Source organism: Alosa pseudoharengus, unplaced genomic scaffold, assembly GCF_046254945.1.
Source record: "Alosa pseudoharengus isolate Yale_2024_CS ecotype anadromous, Long Island Sound unplaced genomic scaffold, YU_APseudo_1.1 YU_APseudo_1.1_scf_16, whole genome shotgun sequence".
Classification (NCBI taxonomy): domain Eukaryota; kingdom Metazoa; phylum Chordata; class Actinopteri; order Clupeiformes; family Clupeidae; genus Alosa; species Alosa pseudoharengus.
Genome location: NW_027468630.1, coordinates 6,585,475 through 6,603,474, shown reverse-complemented (window position 1 = coordinate 6,603,474; position 18,000 = coordinate 6,585,475). Strand labels below are relative to the sequence as shown.

The 18,000-nt window shown below is 47.8% G+C and overlaps 1 protein-coding gene across 1 annotated transcript in view; it reads left to right on the top strand.

Annotated features, from left to right (window-relative positions):
* The window catches only part of nav2a (neuron navigator 2a), a 113,816-nt gene that overhangs the window by 40,894 nt on the left and 54,922 nt on the right, over positions 1-18,000 (top strand). Inside the window, 6 exon segments of the mRNA XM_076286888.1 lie at positions 408-464; positions 2,735-2,868; positions 11,286-12,486; positions 13,571-13,683; positions 14,409-14,517; positions 17,014-17,397. Of these exon segments, the coding sequence (XP_076143003.1) occupies positions 408-464; positions 2,735-2,868; positions 11,286-12,486; positions 13,571-13,683; positions 14,409-14,517; positions 17,014-17,397 (1,998 nt within the window).

Below are 18,000 nucleotides of genomic sequence, written 5' to 3'. Positions count from 1 at the left end.
TATTATTGTAAGTAATTATGATGATAATTAATTAAAGTAATAATACTAACTAAAGTCTGACACATTTACATTTATATTTAGTCATTTTTGCTGATGCTTGTATCCAAAGCGCGGTTTGATCAGAGTTTTGCGGAGTGATGTGCGATGGAGAGAATGACTGTAGTATTCTAAGACCAGTGCCCTCTCCTATTGGTATTGCACAGCATAGACACTCACCTGTGTCCTCCTCTAGAAGCTCCTTTACCTACAGCTTTGTAGTTCACCTGTGCTGTTGACATTCCCTTTGCCTCTTCACGGCTTCTCTACTCATTTCTCTCTCTCTCTCTCCCTCTCTCTCTCTCTCTCTATCTCTCTCTGCATATGTGTATGTCTTTATGTCCGTCTGTGTCCTCTCTTCCTCCATCTAGGGATGCCTCACAGAGTAAACTGCTCAAGTTTTCCCTTGGTCAGAAAAAGTCTTCTAGGTCAGCTCTTCCACTTGTGCTTATGTCTCCTGATCCCAGAGCTCTTCCTCCTCCTCCTCACACTACTCCTCATCACTCTCCTCCTCCTCACTCTCCACCTCCTCACCCTCCTCTTCCACCTCCTCCATATGTTCCTTCTGCACGTGTTTTGTTTTTTAATGTTTGTTTGTTTATTTTGAAGAATCCCAGTGCAAAGCAATACCCCAACCTGGCTGTAGTAGAATACGGTCTAATCACGCCTCATTTGACACAGTGCTCAATGGGGTGTGATACGGACCTTTGGATAACCCCCGCCTTTTGGTGTGTGTGTGTGTGTGTGTGTGTGTGTGTGTGTGTGTGTGTGTGTGTGTGTGTGTGTGTGTGTGTGTGTGTGTGTGTGTGTGTGTGTGTGCGCGTGAGTGAGTGATTGTACATATAGTTATGCATGCCTTCCTCCTTTTGAAAATGACATTAATTATTAACAGAGAGTGTGTGGCAGGAGCCAGCAGTGGTTGGATTGTTCCTCCTCACGTATGATGGCTGGAACATGGTCCGTGTGTGTGCGGTTCACTGAACATCAATGGCTACTTCACAGCATCTGATTTACTGAACCTGTTTTTTTTTGCAATCACATATTTATTATTAAAATAAATATGTCAGTTTCTGTCACTGACACATTATTCTCAAACAGGATTTTTGTATTTTTTAGCCTTATTCTATTAACCTTTAAGAGCATTTACCACTGCTCAGATACTGCATGATTACAAAATGATAGCATATCTCCCCCTGCTGGTAAACAAGTTGAATTACAAGTGGGGCCAAAGCTTGAGCAATGTACTGTAATTTGAAGTGGTGTGTATCTCAAAAATGCTGTGGTCTTTTACACAGATGTTCTTCATTTACTCTGATGTGCATAGCTTGTATATAATACCATACTGTTTGAGAAAAGGGTAGACAAGCTGGAATAGCCGCTTAAGCTCAAAACATCCATAATTTCTCTCAGTGTTCTCTACATGGAAGCGACTTGGTCAGCCTGAAGCAGTAATGAGTTTTTTGGCTGAGTGAACAGCGCTTTGAAATAGGCAGGATTAGGGTTTAATAGCTGTCAGTCTACAAAAGCAGTGCGCAGGGAAACTGCAAGTCAAATGAGATCTGACACACTTGTACACACACAGAAGAAATGGCCAGAACACATATACTAGTCTGTCATATTTAATAGCAGTGTGCCTATTGAACATCTGATCTTCAGCAGCAAGCATTGAGAAACCCCCCTCCCCCGTAATCGGCTTATCGGCAACTGTCTGCGCGAGTTCCCATTAGCACGCTAGCAAATTAGCAATTCATGTGACCGCCATAGGCCGTCAGGGGCCGCATGGAATTAAATAGTATTGACAGGCCAGGCTGGAGTGTGTATGTGTTTCTGTGCGTGTGTGTGTGTGTGAGGGGGGATTACCCAAGAATGGGAGACTAGTGATATTTATGTCAAATTTCTCAAGGCTAATCCATGTCACCAATCACTTTCATCCATGTCTAGACACACATGAAGCGAGGGTGTCAATGACATGTCTGTCAGTCTGTCACTCAGTGACACGCACGTCAGAGAGCAATCCCATGACTCTCCCGGTCGAACCCACTCGGCAGGCTCAAAAGGGCTTTTGTTTGGGTCTCATAGGCATTACTTACCCCAGTGGATGTCATGTGTCTTGCATCTGTGATGCTGGTCATGGACATTGACCTAGCTCTGCGTTATGGGTTATCTATCTGTTTGGTCTGTGCTTGGCTATTTATATCACCAAATAGTGGGCCAGCGCTAATTGTAGGAACATTTGGTCCCCCGGCAGCTAGATGATGAAGGGGGGGGGGGTACCCTATACGTTTCTCATTTGACCCTGTGCCCTTGCAGCACTCTTTTTTGACCTGTAGCTTGTTATCTCAACAAAGCGTAGCCACATCTTTTTTTTCTGATTGCAACTAGCAAGATGCATATCAGCCACTAGAGACAAACATGCATAAGGAAGAGAGTAGTGCATTTCGGGGAAAGGTAAGTTTGGGCCCGGTAATGTGCTACATTAGCATTCTACCTACAGTAATATGTAGCATCGGGCCTAGCGGTCAGGATGTGCCTCACCGATGCTTAATTAATTAATTAATTAATTGCTTATTTAGATAGGGACAGTGCATATTGATGGACATCAGTACAAGTACACAATGTAAATATGCTAGAGTTAGCACCATAGCTAGTTTTCATCTATGATGTTACCGCTCACCTGCTCTCCCTCGCACCCTTCCAGACTCCCCGCCCCCACGTCCAGGATGGTCACTGCGGGCAGTGAGAGCTCTCCTCGTGGGTCCATCAGCTCCGCAGGCAACCGCCGCAGCCAGGGCTTCAGTGACAAGTCCAAACCCGTCCCAGCGTTGGCCAAAGGTAAGCGGATATCCTGACCAAGCCCAGGCACGGGCTGCAGGACTTTTGGGTCAGTCACAGGCTAGCTGTAACCCAAAGTGTGAATTATTGGTTGTTAAAGGTCTTTTCCCCTTATGCTTGGCATAGGTAAGGAATAGTGTGGAGAACTAAGAGGAAATGTTGTAGTCACTGTATTTATGTGTGTGTGTGTGTGTGTGTGTGTGGGAGAGAGTGCATGCACAGTGCATATGGAAAGTATTCACAGCGCTTCACTTTTTCCACATTTTGCTATGTTTCAGACTCATCTTAAAATGGATTCAATTCATTTTTTCCTCATCAATCTACACACAATACTCTAACACTCCACAAAAAAACAGTTGTAGTAGAAGCATCTCAAGGACCATTGATAGAAGTAGGATGCACCAGAGCTCAATTACAAGCGTCATACCAAAGGGTGTGAATACTATGTAAATGGAATATTTCAGTAATTTATAAATGTACAAAACACTCCAAACACCTGTTTTTTGTGGAATGTGGAGTGTTGGAGCGCTGTGAATACTTTCCATATGCACTGTATATGCACTGTGTGTGTGTGTGTGTGTGTGTGTGTGTGTGTGTGTGTGTGTGTGTGTGTGTGTGTGTGTGAGGGAGAGGAAGAGTGTTTGCACTTATCCATGTGCGTGTGTAGTGTCCATGATTCCCTCTGAGCCCTGTGTGTCCCTGCCCTTGGCCTGTCCTGATTGGCTCCACACTGCCCTTCCCCAGGGCCTGTCTGCGTACTTCATCATATGGACTCGCCTCTGTATCTTTGAGTCACACTGATTTAGGTTGGAGGTCACCTTTAAGCCATGACATGAGCATGAATTAGACACAATATGCCCCCACAGGGAAAGCACTGAGGCACTGGTCAATGTGCGTGCCTGATGTATGGGTGTTCTTGTGTGTGTGTGTGTGTGTGTGTGTGTTCATGCCTGCCTGTCTGCCCATGTGTGTGCACACATGTTGTGATTCTGTGCACAAATAGCCTAAGGCCTTGCCCTTTAACCCCTTTCATTTGCTGAGGTTTATTCCTGCTTGTGCCCGACTCCCTTCCTAAGTGGAAAGTGTCAGTTATTCAGGTCAGTGTACTCTGAGACTGTGCATGAGTTCCTGTGTGTGTGTGTGTGTGTGTGTGTGTGTGTGTGTGTGTGTGTGTGTGTGTGTGTGTGTGTGTGTGTGTGTGTGTGTGTGTGTGTGTGTGTGTGTGTGTGCGCATGTGTGTGTGTGTGCTGTGAGCCAGTACCAGGGAACCGTTGTGAGTCTGCAACAGTGTCCCCCCTTCAAAGAGGCTGAACAGAGCAGCATTGTCATATGGGTTGGATCAGAACAAACTGCCAAAAAGGGGTCACACACTCGGCCACTGTAGCATACTGTGCATGTTCATGGACACACACACACACACATACACACACACACACACACGGTATAGTTTAGACAAATACAAATCTCACATCCGGTTACCTACTAAAGGATTAAGTGCCTCAGCATACTTAGCTTGTTTGTTTGCTTGAACTTACTGTGTTCAGTTCCTGTTATGGCTGTACCATGAACTTGTGGGTTCCTGTGTTCCATACTGGATTAGTACTGTATAGAAGATTTATAGGCAAAGACTTTAATGTGTTGCTGTTTTTAGAACACAAACTCACAGGTGTGTGTGTGTTTGTGTGTGTGTGTGTGTGTGTGTGTGTGTGTGTGTGTGTGTGTGTGTGTGTGTGTGTTAGCTACACTCTTGTAATGCATATCAACCCTGTGACCACCTGTGTGTAACAGGACACTTACAAACTCTGCTGCAAACAGTAGAGAGGTCAGTTCACAGTCCCCTCAGGAAATACTTAACACTAAACCCCACACGGACTGTACTTTTGCCAGGAAGTCGCCGTTGTGTTTCAATGCATGTGGACGTGACAGAGAGAGATTGTGTGTGTGTGCGTGTGCATGTGTATGTGTGTGTATGTGTGGGTGTGTGTTTATGCATGTGTGTGAGTGTGCATTTCATCTTAAATGGCTGTGCCTTGCACTATGTGAGCATGTACTCTTTGATAATTGTGAGATACTCTATGTGGCTGATGGAAAATGCTGAGCTTCAGCAGGAAGCTAAGAAAGCAGCCATTCCTCACACTGTGGTAGAGCACCAATTAGTCTGCTTCTGGCATTTCAGAAGAAAGAAAAAGAACACAGAGATAGATGTATTGGTGAAAAGAGAGAGAGAGAGAGAGAGAGAGAAGGATTGTTGAAAAGAAGAGAGATGGAGTGGTGGTGGGAGGACCACTACATAAAGCACAGGGCCCCTGGTGCAAGTTGCTCAACGTCACCAAGCGGAGCCTGAGTGGGCTACATGTAGTTCTAGTGTTCAGCAGCCACACCAGTTAAGTGCCTCTCACTGCTCTCTGAGGTAGAGACAAGGAAGCGCTGGGGGACTGTAGAGTTGGACACTTAGACAGCCAAGTCACCTGACCTGACCACCCACTGGCCCCTTGGATTCTAGGACGCACTTGAAGACCTCTGGACGTATCCCAAAATCTCTCTCTCTCTCTCTCTCTCTCTCTCTCTCTCTCTCTCTCTCTCATTCATTCTCTTTTTCTCTCTCTCCCAGGGAATGAATGTATCCAATTATGAGGTTTGTTTGAATTTGCGTGTTTGACATTTCTGTGTAATGCATTTGAGTGCAAATCATGATTCACGTCGGCTGTTTGTAGATCAGTAATTGCTTAGTGTCCTAATTTTTTTTAGTGATGTTGTGGAGACAGGAAAACGCATAGTCAGTGAATAGCTCAGCTCATATGTTTTCTGTGGAGTGATTCTGGTGTTAGATGGATGGTTACTTAGAGAAAGAGTTTGTTGCACATTTTAATTTCATTATGTATGTTCTGGACTAAACTTGTTTGCTTGTTTGTTGTGAGTGAGTCTTGCCAGTTGATCTTTTTTTCTCCAAACACCAGCAACAACCAGTCGTGTCTTTGTAAGGGGGTCAGGTGCATTTAACCTGTGTGTGTTTGTAGGTTTGTGTGCGTGTGTGTGTGTGTATGTGTGTGCGTGTGTGTGTGTGTGTGTGTGTGTGTGTGTGTGTGTGTGTGTGTGTGTGTCTGTGGTGGTAGGGTGTACATCGCAAGCTGTGTTGAATGAAAGAACAGCTGAGCTGTATGGATTCTATTTCTGTTTAACAGACAGGAGGGACCTCTAAAGTGAAACTATGAACTCCGAACAAAAGCCCTGCTGTTATACACTCACACAGGCACACCACTGACACAGGCACACCACTGACATCGGAGAAAGAGATAGAGGAAGAGACAAAGAGATGGAGGGAAAGCATGAGGGAGGACACAGAGAGGGAGAACAGAAGAGGGAGAGAGAGAGAACAGGAGAGAGAGAGAGAGAGAGAGAGAGAGAGAGAGCAGGCTGTCTGATATGAATAGCGGGCAGGTCATGAAATGATATGTTACCTTATCATCAGATACCCACACTGCCAACAACAAAAGTTAGCTGATGAACCTTTAGCTTATACTTAGCCTATTCTTAGCCCAAGGGTATACAGCCATAGTCTAGGGCCCCTGGTGCAAGTTGCTCCTTGATTTACATTATTTGACATTTTAAGCATTTATAGAGCATATGCAGAACTGTCATTGTGTGCTTTATGTGTTGTTGTTGTTGTTGTTGTTGTTGTTGTGGTGTTGTTTTAAGGCTGTGTAGATGATGATATGGAATCACATGAATTGTAAGTATTTGTATTAGACATACACACACTAGTAAAGAGAGAGAGAGAGAGAGAGAGAGAGAGAGAGAGAGAGAGAAAGATGAGGGTCATTATTTGTAGCGTGTGTGACTTCAATAAGCTGTCAGAGATGGTTAAATCTGCTGTGCAAGCATTTACAGACCAGAGCGCCCCTCTGCACAACCCCCCCCAACACAACACAACCCAGTTCTTAGTGAATAATGTCCCTCTGTCATGCCTGTGAGTGGATCTAACTTTACACAGTTAATGTATAAGGACGCTTTAAAAACAACACCGTCAGCCATCATATGATTTTCCACCAATCAGCCAAATCAATGGCCTTGATGCAGAATTACACTTAAAGCGATTAGCCGTGACATACTTGTGATCGCCTCCTGCCGTAACATACTTGTGATCGCCTCCTGCGCTCTGTGCATGAATGAGGCACTTTTATTCGTGCTGACGCCTGCTCCCAGTCCAGCACTCCAGTGCAGGGCAGCGCTGCCCAGCAGGGCCAAGCGCAGAACACGGGATGAGTTCGCTAACGTGTTTACACACTGAGGGCAGAAGACTAGAGCAGGTCATGTTGAGTGTGGGAGGAGAGGAGAGGAGAGGGGAAGAGAGGGGAGGAGAGGAGAGGGAAAGAGAGGAGAGGGGAGGAGAGGAGAGGAGAAGAGAGGAATGGGGAGGAGAGGAGAGGGGAAGAAAGGAGAGGAGAGGAGAGGAGAGGGGAGGGGAGGAGAGGGAAAGAGAGGAGAGGGGAGGGGAGGAGAGGAGAGGAGAGGAGTGGGGAGGAGATGAGAGGAGAGGAGAGGGGAGGAGAGGAGAGGGAAAGAGAGGAGAGGGGAGGGGAGGGGAGAGGAGAGGAGTGGGGAGGAGATGAGAGGAGAGGAGAGGAGAGGGGAGGAGAGGAGAGGAGAGGGGAGGAGAGGAGAGGAGAGGGGAGGGAAGAGGAGAAGAGAGGAGAGGAGAGGGAAGAGCAGCTGGAGAGGAATGCAGGAGGGAAATGTAAAGGGTAGGAAGGAAGGAGACGAGAGGAGAATTGGAGAGGAGCGGAGAGGAGAGGGAAGAAGTGGGGTCGCTCCAAAGTTCAGATGGAAGTCTTGTGACCATGACGGGCAGAAGAGGTAAACAGCGTCAGCCGACCGCTACCCCCCACCTCCCCACTTAATGCATTTAGTCACCCCCCCATCCCCCCCATGAAGATCTCCAGCCGCCCCATGCAGGCCCTTTAATCACAGAAGCGTGAAGCTCAGGTCAGGAGACACGGGCTTGGGAGGCCCTGTTTGATGTCGGGTGACGTGGGTCAGTGGACGAAGCAGGAGCATCAGTGGATCCACTCACTCACTACTGCGGAAACCTGTCATGAGGACTGAGTTTCTCTTTGGATAGATGGGCCCTAGCTGAGAGAGAGAGAGAAAGAGAGAGAGAGAGAGAGAGAGAGAGAGAGAAAGAAAGAGAGAGTGAGTAAGGAAAAGGGGAGGAGAGTGAGAGTAAAGGCCTATTCACACCAAGAACGATAACGATAACTATAACCAATTACGATAAACGCGTTCACACTAAACAACGATAAACAAAGTCTCTCCTTGTGTTAATGAATGTGACGGTTAAAATTCGATGGGTTCTGATTGACTATTAGCTTTTTATCGCTCTGAAAGTGATCCCCAACTATATCGTTCTTCATGTCGTTATCGTTATAGTTTATGTGTGAACGTCGTCATTCATAATAATGAGAATATAGTTATCGTTATCGTTCTTGGTGTGAATTGACCCACGGCGTGCTTGCGTGCTGTGTGTGTGACAGTTGCGTTACCTGTTGATTTTCATTTTGCCGCCCATGTTAACAGGCTAGAGCATTCATGCTACCTGCCCAGCTCATGCTGTCAAGGAAAATAAATAAATATCAACATGCTTTGCACACACACCACGCACGCATGTCCAGTATGATAGATGTGAGAGATGAACTGTAAAATGAAGACGCAAACAATAGACTAGCTATCACTGATCTCAAGGAAGGAGAGGAATCTGGGTGTGGGCCTTAAATTAAATAGACCTGATGCCCTGCTAGGCCCTGTGAATGAAAGGAGAAACCGGAGAGCAAGTGAACGCTCCAGCGAGCGGAGACTCCCTCTGTGGTCCTGCGGCAGGGTGGGGGAGGAGTGGACGACTGACCAGTCGGCCGCGGTTTCCTCTGTCTTAATGACGACAGGCTAATTAAGTGGCACAGAGCTAAACACTTAAACATGGGCTTGGGAATGACGGAGAGAGCACTGCCCTTGGGGCAGGCCTGTCGCACGGAGAGGTGGAGGGACGACCTTCCCTACTGACCTCCCCCCTTCCACCCTCTCGTCTGTGTGGCTGAGGCCTCATCCTTGGGTCAGAACGTTGAGAACCTTCCCACCATGTGGCGAAGCAGAGGTTGTGATGGAATAGAAAAACGATTAGGGACCGCAGCAGAAGAGGTTGAGAATGAACAGTGGGAAAATAAGCAGCAACACTCTGTCCTTCACTCCAAATAAATCGCTCCCTCTCTCTCTCTCTCTCTCTCCCTCTCCCTCTCTCCTTTTCCTCCACTTCTCCCCCCATTTGTAGTCATTAGTGATCTGACCCACTTTCCTCGGGCTGCCATGGCTAATTGGCTGTTAATCACTTCCTAATTGTGGCATTGTTTTGCCGCTGCTTGCTGAAAACACCAAATGAGAGGAAATAGGAGAGCAATTAGAAGAGAGGGTTTTTTGCCTCCGACCTGGGAATACAAATATGTAAAGAAAGAGGGAGAGAGAAAAGTGAGAGAATGAGAGAGCAAGAGGTAATGGACGGAAGAGAGCCATGATTCCGTCATTTCTTCTTTTAATACTACAAGAACAGATACGAACAGATATCAAAGCATGGTTGTTATTAGCTTATTAAATATTTATGCTACATTTCTCATGGTATTTAACGTGGACTAAAAGATGCTTGCACAAAAGAGAAATTAGCAAATGCTTTGAAATGTGGTCTTTTTTTTGCAATTATAACAAAATGCACAAAAATATGCTGTAAATGGGTGCTGGCAGTGATTTTAGCAATGTGTGTGATAAGTAAAAAAGGTGTAATTTGCCTTGAAGTGAGGCAAGGTGTTGGATTGGATTTGTTCTGTAATTCTTGGGTCAAGCGTATGCACTTTCTGTGTGTGTTTTTTCGAATGCGCAAATGGAAAAGTGCTTTCACGTGTGAGTGTTAGTGTGTCCGCATGAGTGTGGATAAATGGCAGATTACATAGGTAGGCCATAGGAAAGCAAGGGTTTGGAAGTGAAATAAAAGCATGCATAGCTCCTGCCCTTCATTTAGACACACACACACACACAGACATGTGTGTGTGTGTGTGTGTGTGTGTGTGTGTGTGTGTGTGTGTGTGTGTGTGTGTGTGTGTGTGTGTATGTGTGTGTCTAAATGAAGGGCAGGAGCTATAATGGGAGGGTCTGTGTGAGCGCTGCTGGGCAGGCAGTGTCGGTGTGGTTACCTCCTGTGCTGGACAACTTACTCATGCGGCTCAGGACCAGCCCTCTGCTTGGCTCAGGACAGGAGTCTCTCAACGCCTGCCTCGCCTGCCTCGCCTGCTGTCCTGGCCAGTCCAGTCTAGTCTGTGATTGGCCCAGTGCACTCTGGTAGGGGAAGAGGAGCATGCTCAGGGACAGAAAGGGAGAGAGAGAGAGAGGGAGAGAGAGAGAGGGAGAGAGAGGGAGAGAGAGGGAGAGAGGGGGGGAAAGAGCCTGAAAGAAATGGAGAGGCAGAGAGAGAAAGACAGACAGAAAGTGAGAGTGAGAGCAGTACAGAGAAAAGTGTTTGAATAGAGAGAGAAAAAAGACAGAAAGTGAGGTACTGACAGAGGGTGAGAGAAAGAGAGAGAGAGAGAAAGAGAGAGAGAGAGAGAGAGAGAGAGAGAGAGAGAACACAGCATGGCACAGGGCTTCACAGAGCCCTAAATGTGCTTTGACGCACTGAGAAGTGTCTGCGCTGGACAATAGCCTTTATTGAGGAGCGTCTCCGGTAGGTCAGATGGGTGTGTGTGTGTGTGTGTGTGTGTGTGTGTGTGTGTGTGTGTGTGCTGTGGGAGAGGGAGTGTTTGCAAAGTGTCACATTGCCTCTCATGCTCAGAGCTCAGGGAACACTCTTCGCATGATTTGCATGTGTAGCAATTTTTAATTCACCAGCAAGTTTGTGCTCTACTGCGGTACAGTACTGTGTTGTTTCTGTTCAGCTGGCTGTTTAAACTGTAGATCTGAAACTTTTTATGCTTGTTGCTTTGATTATATTTCTTAGACTTCTTGATTTATTGTTATTTACGTGTGTCTATTATGTTTGAAGAGCTATTGAATTGGTCCAGTTGTGAAATGCCTTGCGCCTTGGTTATTTGTGACATTAAATCGCCAGTGTTTTGATAAGAACTGGCTGAACCTAAAAGCGGTCCCCTTCATTGTGACTGTAAACAGTTTAGAATGGTTCGTCAGCATGAGCCGCAGTGTGGAGTAATGACTCGTTTACACAGCAGCAGAGCTCCTTTTATGGCTGGGGAGGGTGCTTTCACAGATTATCCCTCTATTTTAACCATCCCTTCTTTTTCCATCTCTCTTTCTCCCACCCCATCTCTTCACCCTCTCTGTCTGCCTCTCTCTCTCTCTCTCTCTCTCTCTCTTCTCCTCATCTGCAGACTCATCAGAAGGTGTGACCTCACAGCCACCCGGCATGACTGACCTCGCTCCTTCGTCCTCCTCCTCCTCCTCCTCCTCTGCCATCCCGCAGCCCAACGCGGCTAGCAAGCCCTGGAGGACCAAGTCCCTGAGCTCCAAGCACATGGCTACCTCCACCTCCACCTCCACCTCCATGTTCTCCGTCAAGCAGGAAAACCCGGCCATCGCCTCCGCCACCACCAACGGGGCGTCCAAGCAGATGGTGTCCGCCGAGGCGCCGGCCAAAGTGGCGTCCCAGAAGTCCATGCTGGAGAAGCTGAAGCTCTTCAACAGCAAAGGCGGCTCCAAAGGCGGGTCGTCCAGCCAGCCTGTCCAGCAGACGTCAGGAGACAGCGGGAGCGGCAATGGCGGTGCTCTGAGGGACTCTGGGATCGTGGTGGACCGGGTGGAGGCCGGCTCAAACACGGACCTGCAGTTGGAGGAGGCCGAGGGCAACGCCCGACCCGTCAACGGATCCTCCTCTGGAGCGGCGACGACGGCGACAGTCACCGTGGCCATGACGACCAGCAGCCCAAAGATCGCCCTGAAGGGCATCGCCCAGCGCACGTTCAGCAGGGCACTGACGGCCAAGAAGAGCTCGGTGAAGGGCGCCGAGAAGGAGAAAGAGAAAGAGAAGGAGCGCGCGGCCAAGGACAAGGAGCGGGCGAAGGAGAGCGCCAAGCGCACCTCCATCCCCGAGCAGGGGGAGGCGCGGGACGCCGAGCCCAGGGAGGAGAACGGTACGGGGGGAGGCGCGGCGACCTCGGAGGCCGAGCCCAAACGCGCCTCCAAGATCGCCAGCCTCATTCCAAAGGGAGGCAAAGCCGGGGCCGCCAAGAAGGAGGGCTCCGCGACAGCACACAGCGGGATACCAAAGCCGGGCGCCAAGGCCTCCTCTGGGATGGGAGCGGGCCAGGGGAAGGGCACGGGGGCTCCCCCTGGTGGCAAGGACGGAGAGAGGCCGCGCAGCATGCGCCTGGGCGGGGCCCTGGCGCTGCACAGGGACAGCCGACACTCGTCGTCCTCCTCCAGCCTGGCCTCCACCGAGGGCAAGGGCCAGCAGAGCCACAGCGCCGCCCTGGTGGCCAACGCAGCCATCAACACGGTCAGTGTGCAGCTGCCCCAGCCCCAGCAGCAGTACAGCCACCCCAACACAGCCACTGTGGCCCCCTTCATGTACAGGTAACACCTACTACCGTTACACTACATTTACCATGACTCAGATGAATGAGATACACACATGTCAAACGTACCTTCACTATGAAGAGTTTGGTCATGGCATTTGTTTAGGATGGTTAAAGATTAAAGATCTGAAATGTTACGTTATTACGTTAATACGTAATATATCCCCTACTTTGGAAGATAGATATCACCTACTTTGGAGCTTTTTACTGTACTTAGAGTTATAGTTTGGAAGATGGATATCCCCTACTTTGGAGCTTTTTACTGTACTTAGAGTTATAGTAGCTCATTTTCCTGCACTGAAGTTATTAAAGGAAGAGGAATTTCGATCCCTTCCTTCCGTTTTTGACATGTTAGCGGTGAGTACTTCACCCCACACTGTGTCGACCCAGGGGCTTAAAACAGCCACTCCCGCTCCCATGGCGCGTCCAGCTGCTCTGCGTTTGGCCCGGTATGTCCTCCCGGCGATGCCTCCTTCTGGATGACCTGTTTGTTTTTGGGGAGGAATTCCACTCTTGACCTGTCGTGTCAAAGGCCCAGATTACATCTAATTAAGGCCTGTGATGGGAGGACACAGGAGAGGAGTTTCTTTCTTTTTTTTTCTTTTTTTTTTTTAGGGCACATTTTTAGACGCCTCGCCTGTCCCTGGCCTGCCTCCCTCCCTCCCTCCCTCTTCTCCCTATTCTCACTGTGCAGGGGAGGCACTGTTGTGAACCTGCCAGAGAGCATTAACAGCGCCAACAGTGATGCATGCCTCTCCCTCTGTGGTCTGGAGATTATGAATGCAAGTGTAGAACTGGCAGGGAGCCTTATATGGGTTACTGGGTATGGCACAAAAAGCGTCTCCCCTCGGAGTTTACTATTTCATCCCTGAAAGAAATTGTAGCGCCCAAATCTCAAAAAAGTGAACAGAGTCCTAGGTTTTGGTTTGAACTATTGTTCGTTCCACGCCCTGTGTTGAAGGTGGAGTGCTCTAGGGAGTGGAGCGAGGATATTTTATTTTAGGTACAAAAAGGCATTTTATTGAAGCTAAAATGTGACCCAGAGAACAGCAAATGTGATGTTGCTAAAATGCCTTTTCTAGGTCCCAGACGGACATCGATGGCGGCATCTCTTCAGAGATGGGCTGTGGAGGCAGGGCTGATGACCCGGCAAGCTACGGCAAGAGCAGCCAGACCTCCATAGAAGATCTGTCAGGTAAGCGATTGATTGGGTCTCACCAGCAGGATCAGAAGGCTATCTGGTATTGATTCAGGCTGTCTGGAGTCAAATGCCTTATGATCCCTCAGAGTAGGCCTTTGTATGAATAGGATTCACTTTGTATTAGTTAAAATGAGTGACATTAATAGGTAATGTTAAATAAAGATCAAACCAAGCCTGCTAATCTGTAATATTTACACATATTACACACTTCACCGGGTATCCTTCGCCGGGTGTGTTGGGTTTGTTTCAACAAATAGTGGAGTTTGCAATGCCAATAGCCAAGAACCATAGCATAAGAGCGCTTTAAACAAAATGTCACTCATCAGAATTAGTGTGTCCTTCAGGTGTCCAGTGCATCACTAGCTATACGCTAACTCTCTGGCCTGTTCAGCTCTTGTTATTGTTCTTGTCACGTGGAGCGTGATTATGCTCACTCGCACGGGAATTTCCCTGGATGCTGCCGTAAACAGTAGCTACTGGACACTGTGTGTGTGTGTGTGTTTGTGTGTGTGTGTGTGTGTGTGTTTGTGTATTCCTGACATGAGTATGTTGGTCAGATGTGCATGGTCATGGTACAACATTATTTTGTTGCAGCCCTTTAGTTTACTTTGAGGCTCTGCAGTATTTGGAGACAAACTCTATTTAGAGCACAAGGAGTCCATTGTGTGGTTGACCCTAAAAGACCGCCACTGGGTAATTTGTGTTTACGCTTCTTGAAGGTGAAGACCCCGAAACCAGACGATTACGAACCGTGAAGAACATCGCAGACCTCCGACAGAACTTGGAAGAGACCATGTCCAGTCTGAGGGGCACCCAGGTATCACACAGGTAAAGGCTTCAGGCTTGTGTCTGTTAACACTACCACCTACGACCCCACACACTACATCTGGGGACCAAAGGTGAGAGTGTACATCGGTAGTAAATCCATCCCATCTCTCCGTAAAAGTGAGAGGTGACTCAAGGGTCAGTAAAGTAAAGTGGTGATTTTACCACCGGTTAAAGGTAAGAGGCAGTAAACACAAGCTGCCTTTATGAGCGGTGGTGTTTATGAGCGCACTGGGGAATGTGTGGGACTAGCGCCATCTGCTGGACATCTGTGATCGTAACAGTTGCCTCACATAGGCTCACAGTTTCTGTTTTTGAAAGCATGTGATGGTGTCAACCAAATGCAAAACATCCTAACCTAAGTTATTATATGGCAGTGTGTCATTTTGTAATTATGTAATTTTTATTTAAAGCAGACATAGAGTGGAAAAACTTTTTTTACCTAGGCTTTGTTGAATAGGGAGAGTTTGATGCATGTCTGCAAAGCTACCGTGAACCCGAAACACAGTTGTTCTCTCCTTATACAAATCTCAGACTTTGAAATGACCGCTAAAACGGGCCAATCTCAACAAAGACAGAGTGTGACCCTGAACACAGGCTCACGCATACCATCCTCTGATCACAGCCCCCCTCCACACATTTTGTTATCACTTTGAGTTGGAGATTCAGGTAGAAGTTGCTGAAGTCTGCTTTGAGTGGTCATTGGCTACAATTATTCATGTGGTTGCCAAATAACCATTAAGGGCACTATATATCTGCTAAAATGGGCCATTTTATTCCCCAGCCTAATTATAGGGCTGTAAATGGGCTTGCAAAATGGCATCTGAGCATGTTTTTTTTTTGTTTTTGACCAACCAAAGTTGCATGCCTTCTATGTGAACGTCAGAGAACAGCTCATCTGTTCTATGCCATCTTTAAAGAGAACAGTTAATCTGTTCTATGCCATCTTTAAAGTTATCAAGACATCGTGAAAGTGGCTGGTTTTGAAAACAGCAGGCTCTCCCTCAAAAGCGCTGATCTCCTGTAGTGTCATTTAGTGTGCTCAGGGTCTGAACTTCTGAGACGTCTGAGTGGACTCGGTCTGCTAGGCTGCTTTAGCGGGCCCTGACACACATGGGCTATTCTGTAGAACCGCTGAAGCTTCTCTTAAAGCTCACACTGACAACAGAGAGACCCCACAGAGGTGGGGATGATGTCAGCTCCATCACTGCCACCACCACCCATGGGACTGCCTGCTTGCTACCTTTCATAGTCGCTTGTGTGTCTCTCTCCAAGATGAGGTGCATATTGGGGAGCCACAACAGGCTTGTGTAAGAAACCAAGGCCTTCATTCAGTTTAACTGAGTTCATCACACCTTCAGTTAAGTGCATTCACTACACAAAGAGACATGGATGAATAGTGTAATAAGAATCATGTAAGAATGAGGAATAATGAAAGACATGGCATGACATCTTTAATCTCAGGCAATAAGGCAATGTCATGCAAAATTAAATTTGAATGCAGAAATGTCTTTAACGTGAAATATATATTGGAAATTACCTTAGTGCATGTTTTTTTTTAGTAAGTAATTAAGCGAGTCTGGCATCTCATTTGAAATAGAATAGCTTAACGGATGCCTGCTGCGAGTAGAGCATTTGTGCCCAGTCTTATACTTCACCATCTGAGTAGAGCATTTGTGCCCAGTCTTATACTTCACCGTCTGAGTAGAGCATTTGTGCCCAGTCTTATACTTCACTGTCTGAGTAGAGCATTTGTGCCCAGTCTTATACTTCACCGTCTGAGTAGAGCATTTGTGCCCAGTCTTATACTTCACCGTCTGAAACCCCCTGCCCTGTGTTCACTTGGATATGCCCATCTATGGGGGTGAGTGTGTCAACACAGAACCCACTCTGAGTTTTTTTACCGGGTGTAGTGTTTTTGAAGCGAGAGTGTGTTCTAGAGATGAGTCGCTCGCTCTCATCCTGAAGGCTTTGAGTGTGTTTGGGTTTGAGGCTCTCCGCTCTGCCTAGGCTGTGTGTGTGGCAGTGACCAGCCTGCCGAGCACTGGGAGGTCTATTTTTGGTGCTCTGTTTTGGCCGTGAATACAGCCCTGAGATGGGGCAGGCGGCACAGAAACCACAAGGCCACCACCGCAGCTTGTTAAACGACATTGCAATAACTTTATGTCACAAGCCATTTATCTCTCTCTCTCTCTCTCTCTCTCTCTCTCTCTCTCTCTCTCTCTCTAGTCTCGCTCTGTCACTCTCTCTGCTCTTACTGTCCTCTTTGTTCTGTTCATCATCACTAGCATCACTTATGCTGTAGTACAAACTCGCACCTGTACTCATCCGTAAATAATGCAAATACTTTTGTACCTCTGGTCAGATGTTGGCTGCATTCCATTGGCTTTTCACCAATGACAATTCAAATTGAATCTGATTTAATGATCTCTCTCCTCTCTCCTGTATCCCTCGCTCTCCCTCTCCCCCGACTCCTCACCTCTCTCTCTCTCCTCTCAGCACCCTGGAGACCACCTTTGACAGCAGCGTCACCACGGAGATCAGTGGGCGGAGCCTGCTGGGCCTGGGCTCACGGGCAGCGCCGCTGTCGTGGCGGATGGGTCAGTCGAGCCCGCGGCTGCAGGCCGGCGACGCTCCATCGCTGGGCAACAGCTACGGCGGCCGCGGTGGTTCCGGCAGCGCAGGGGGCCAGGGCCGTTTCCTGTACCCGGGCGGCGTCCTCCGTAGGCAGCTGGCCGCCCGAGGCACTGCCCTGTGCAGCCTGGAGCTGGGCGAGCGCGTGGACGACCTGGAGCTCGGCGGCCTCTCCATGGACGTGACGGGCTACATGAGTGACGGAGACGTGCTGAGCAAGAACGCGCGCACTGATGACGTCACCAGCGGGTGAGTGGCCATTCTGCCCATTTGGTCATCCTAAAAATAACCTGAGGTCAATCATGTCTATTCGTGAAGTATGGGCTTAGGAAGAATAGAAGAGGTTATTATTATTAGCCCTTGCGTATGATTGTTGTGAGTTGAATGTGAGTTTGCACTGCAGCCACACTAGATGGCGCCATCTTGTGCTCTACGTCCACCTGAGACACAGCAGTGTGGTGGTTAGACTGACAGATGTGGGAGGAATTGGGACAACAAAGCAACAAACCAGGAATGAAAAAAGAGCAGAAAATGCAGAACTAAATGACTTGACTGTTTCTTCCATGCTGAAACAAGCTCCGCATGCCTTTATCGTCTCTGTCTCTGTAATTGAAACCCCTGCTATTATTTTTATTTGTTTCATTGTTCCTATGGGAACAAGCATCAGCAAGCATGCCTGTGAAGGCGAGATTTGTTATCAGAAGTGCTGATGTGTGCAGTTGGCAGCCGTGGGGAGATTGGTGGGATTTACCTGCACTGGCATCCTCATTATATGCAGCAATGTTCTGAACGCGAGTTCCTACTTAATATAAGATTGCAGTGCTGGAGAGAATGTGTTTGGCAGCATCTTTG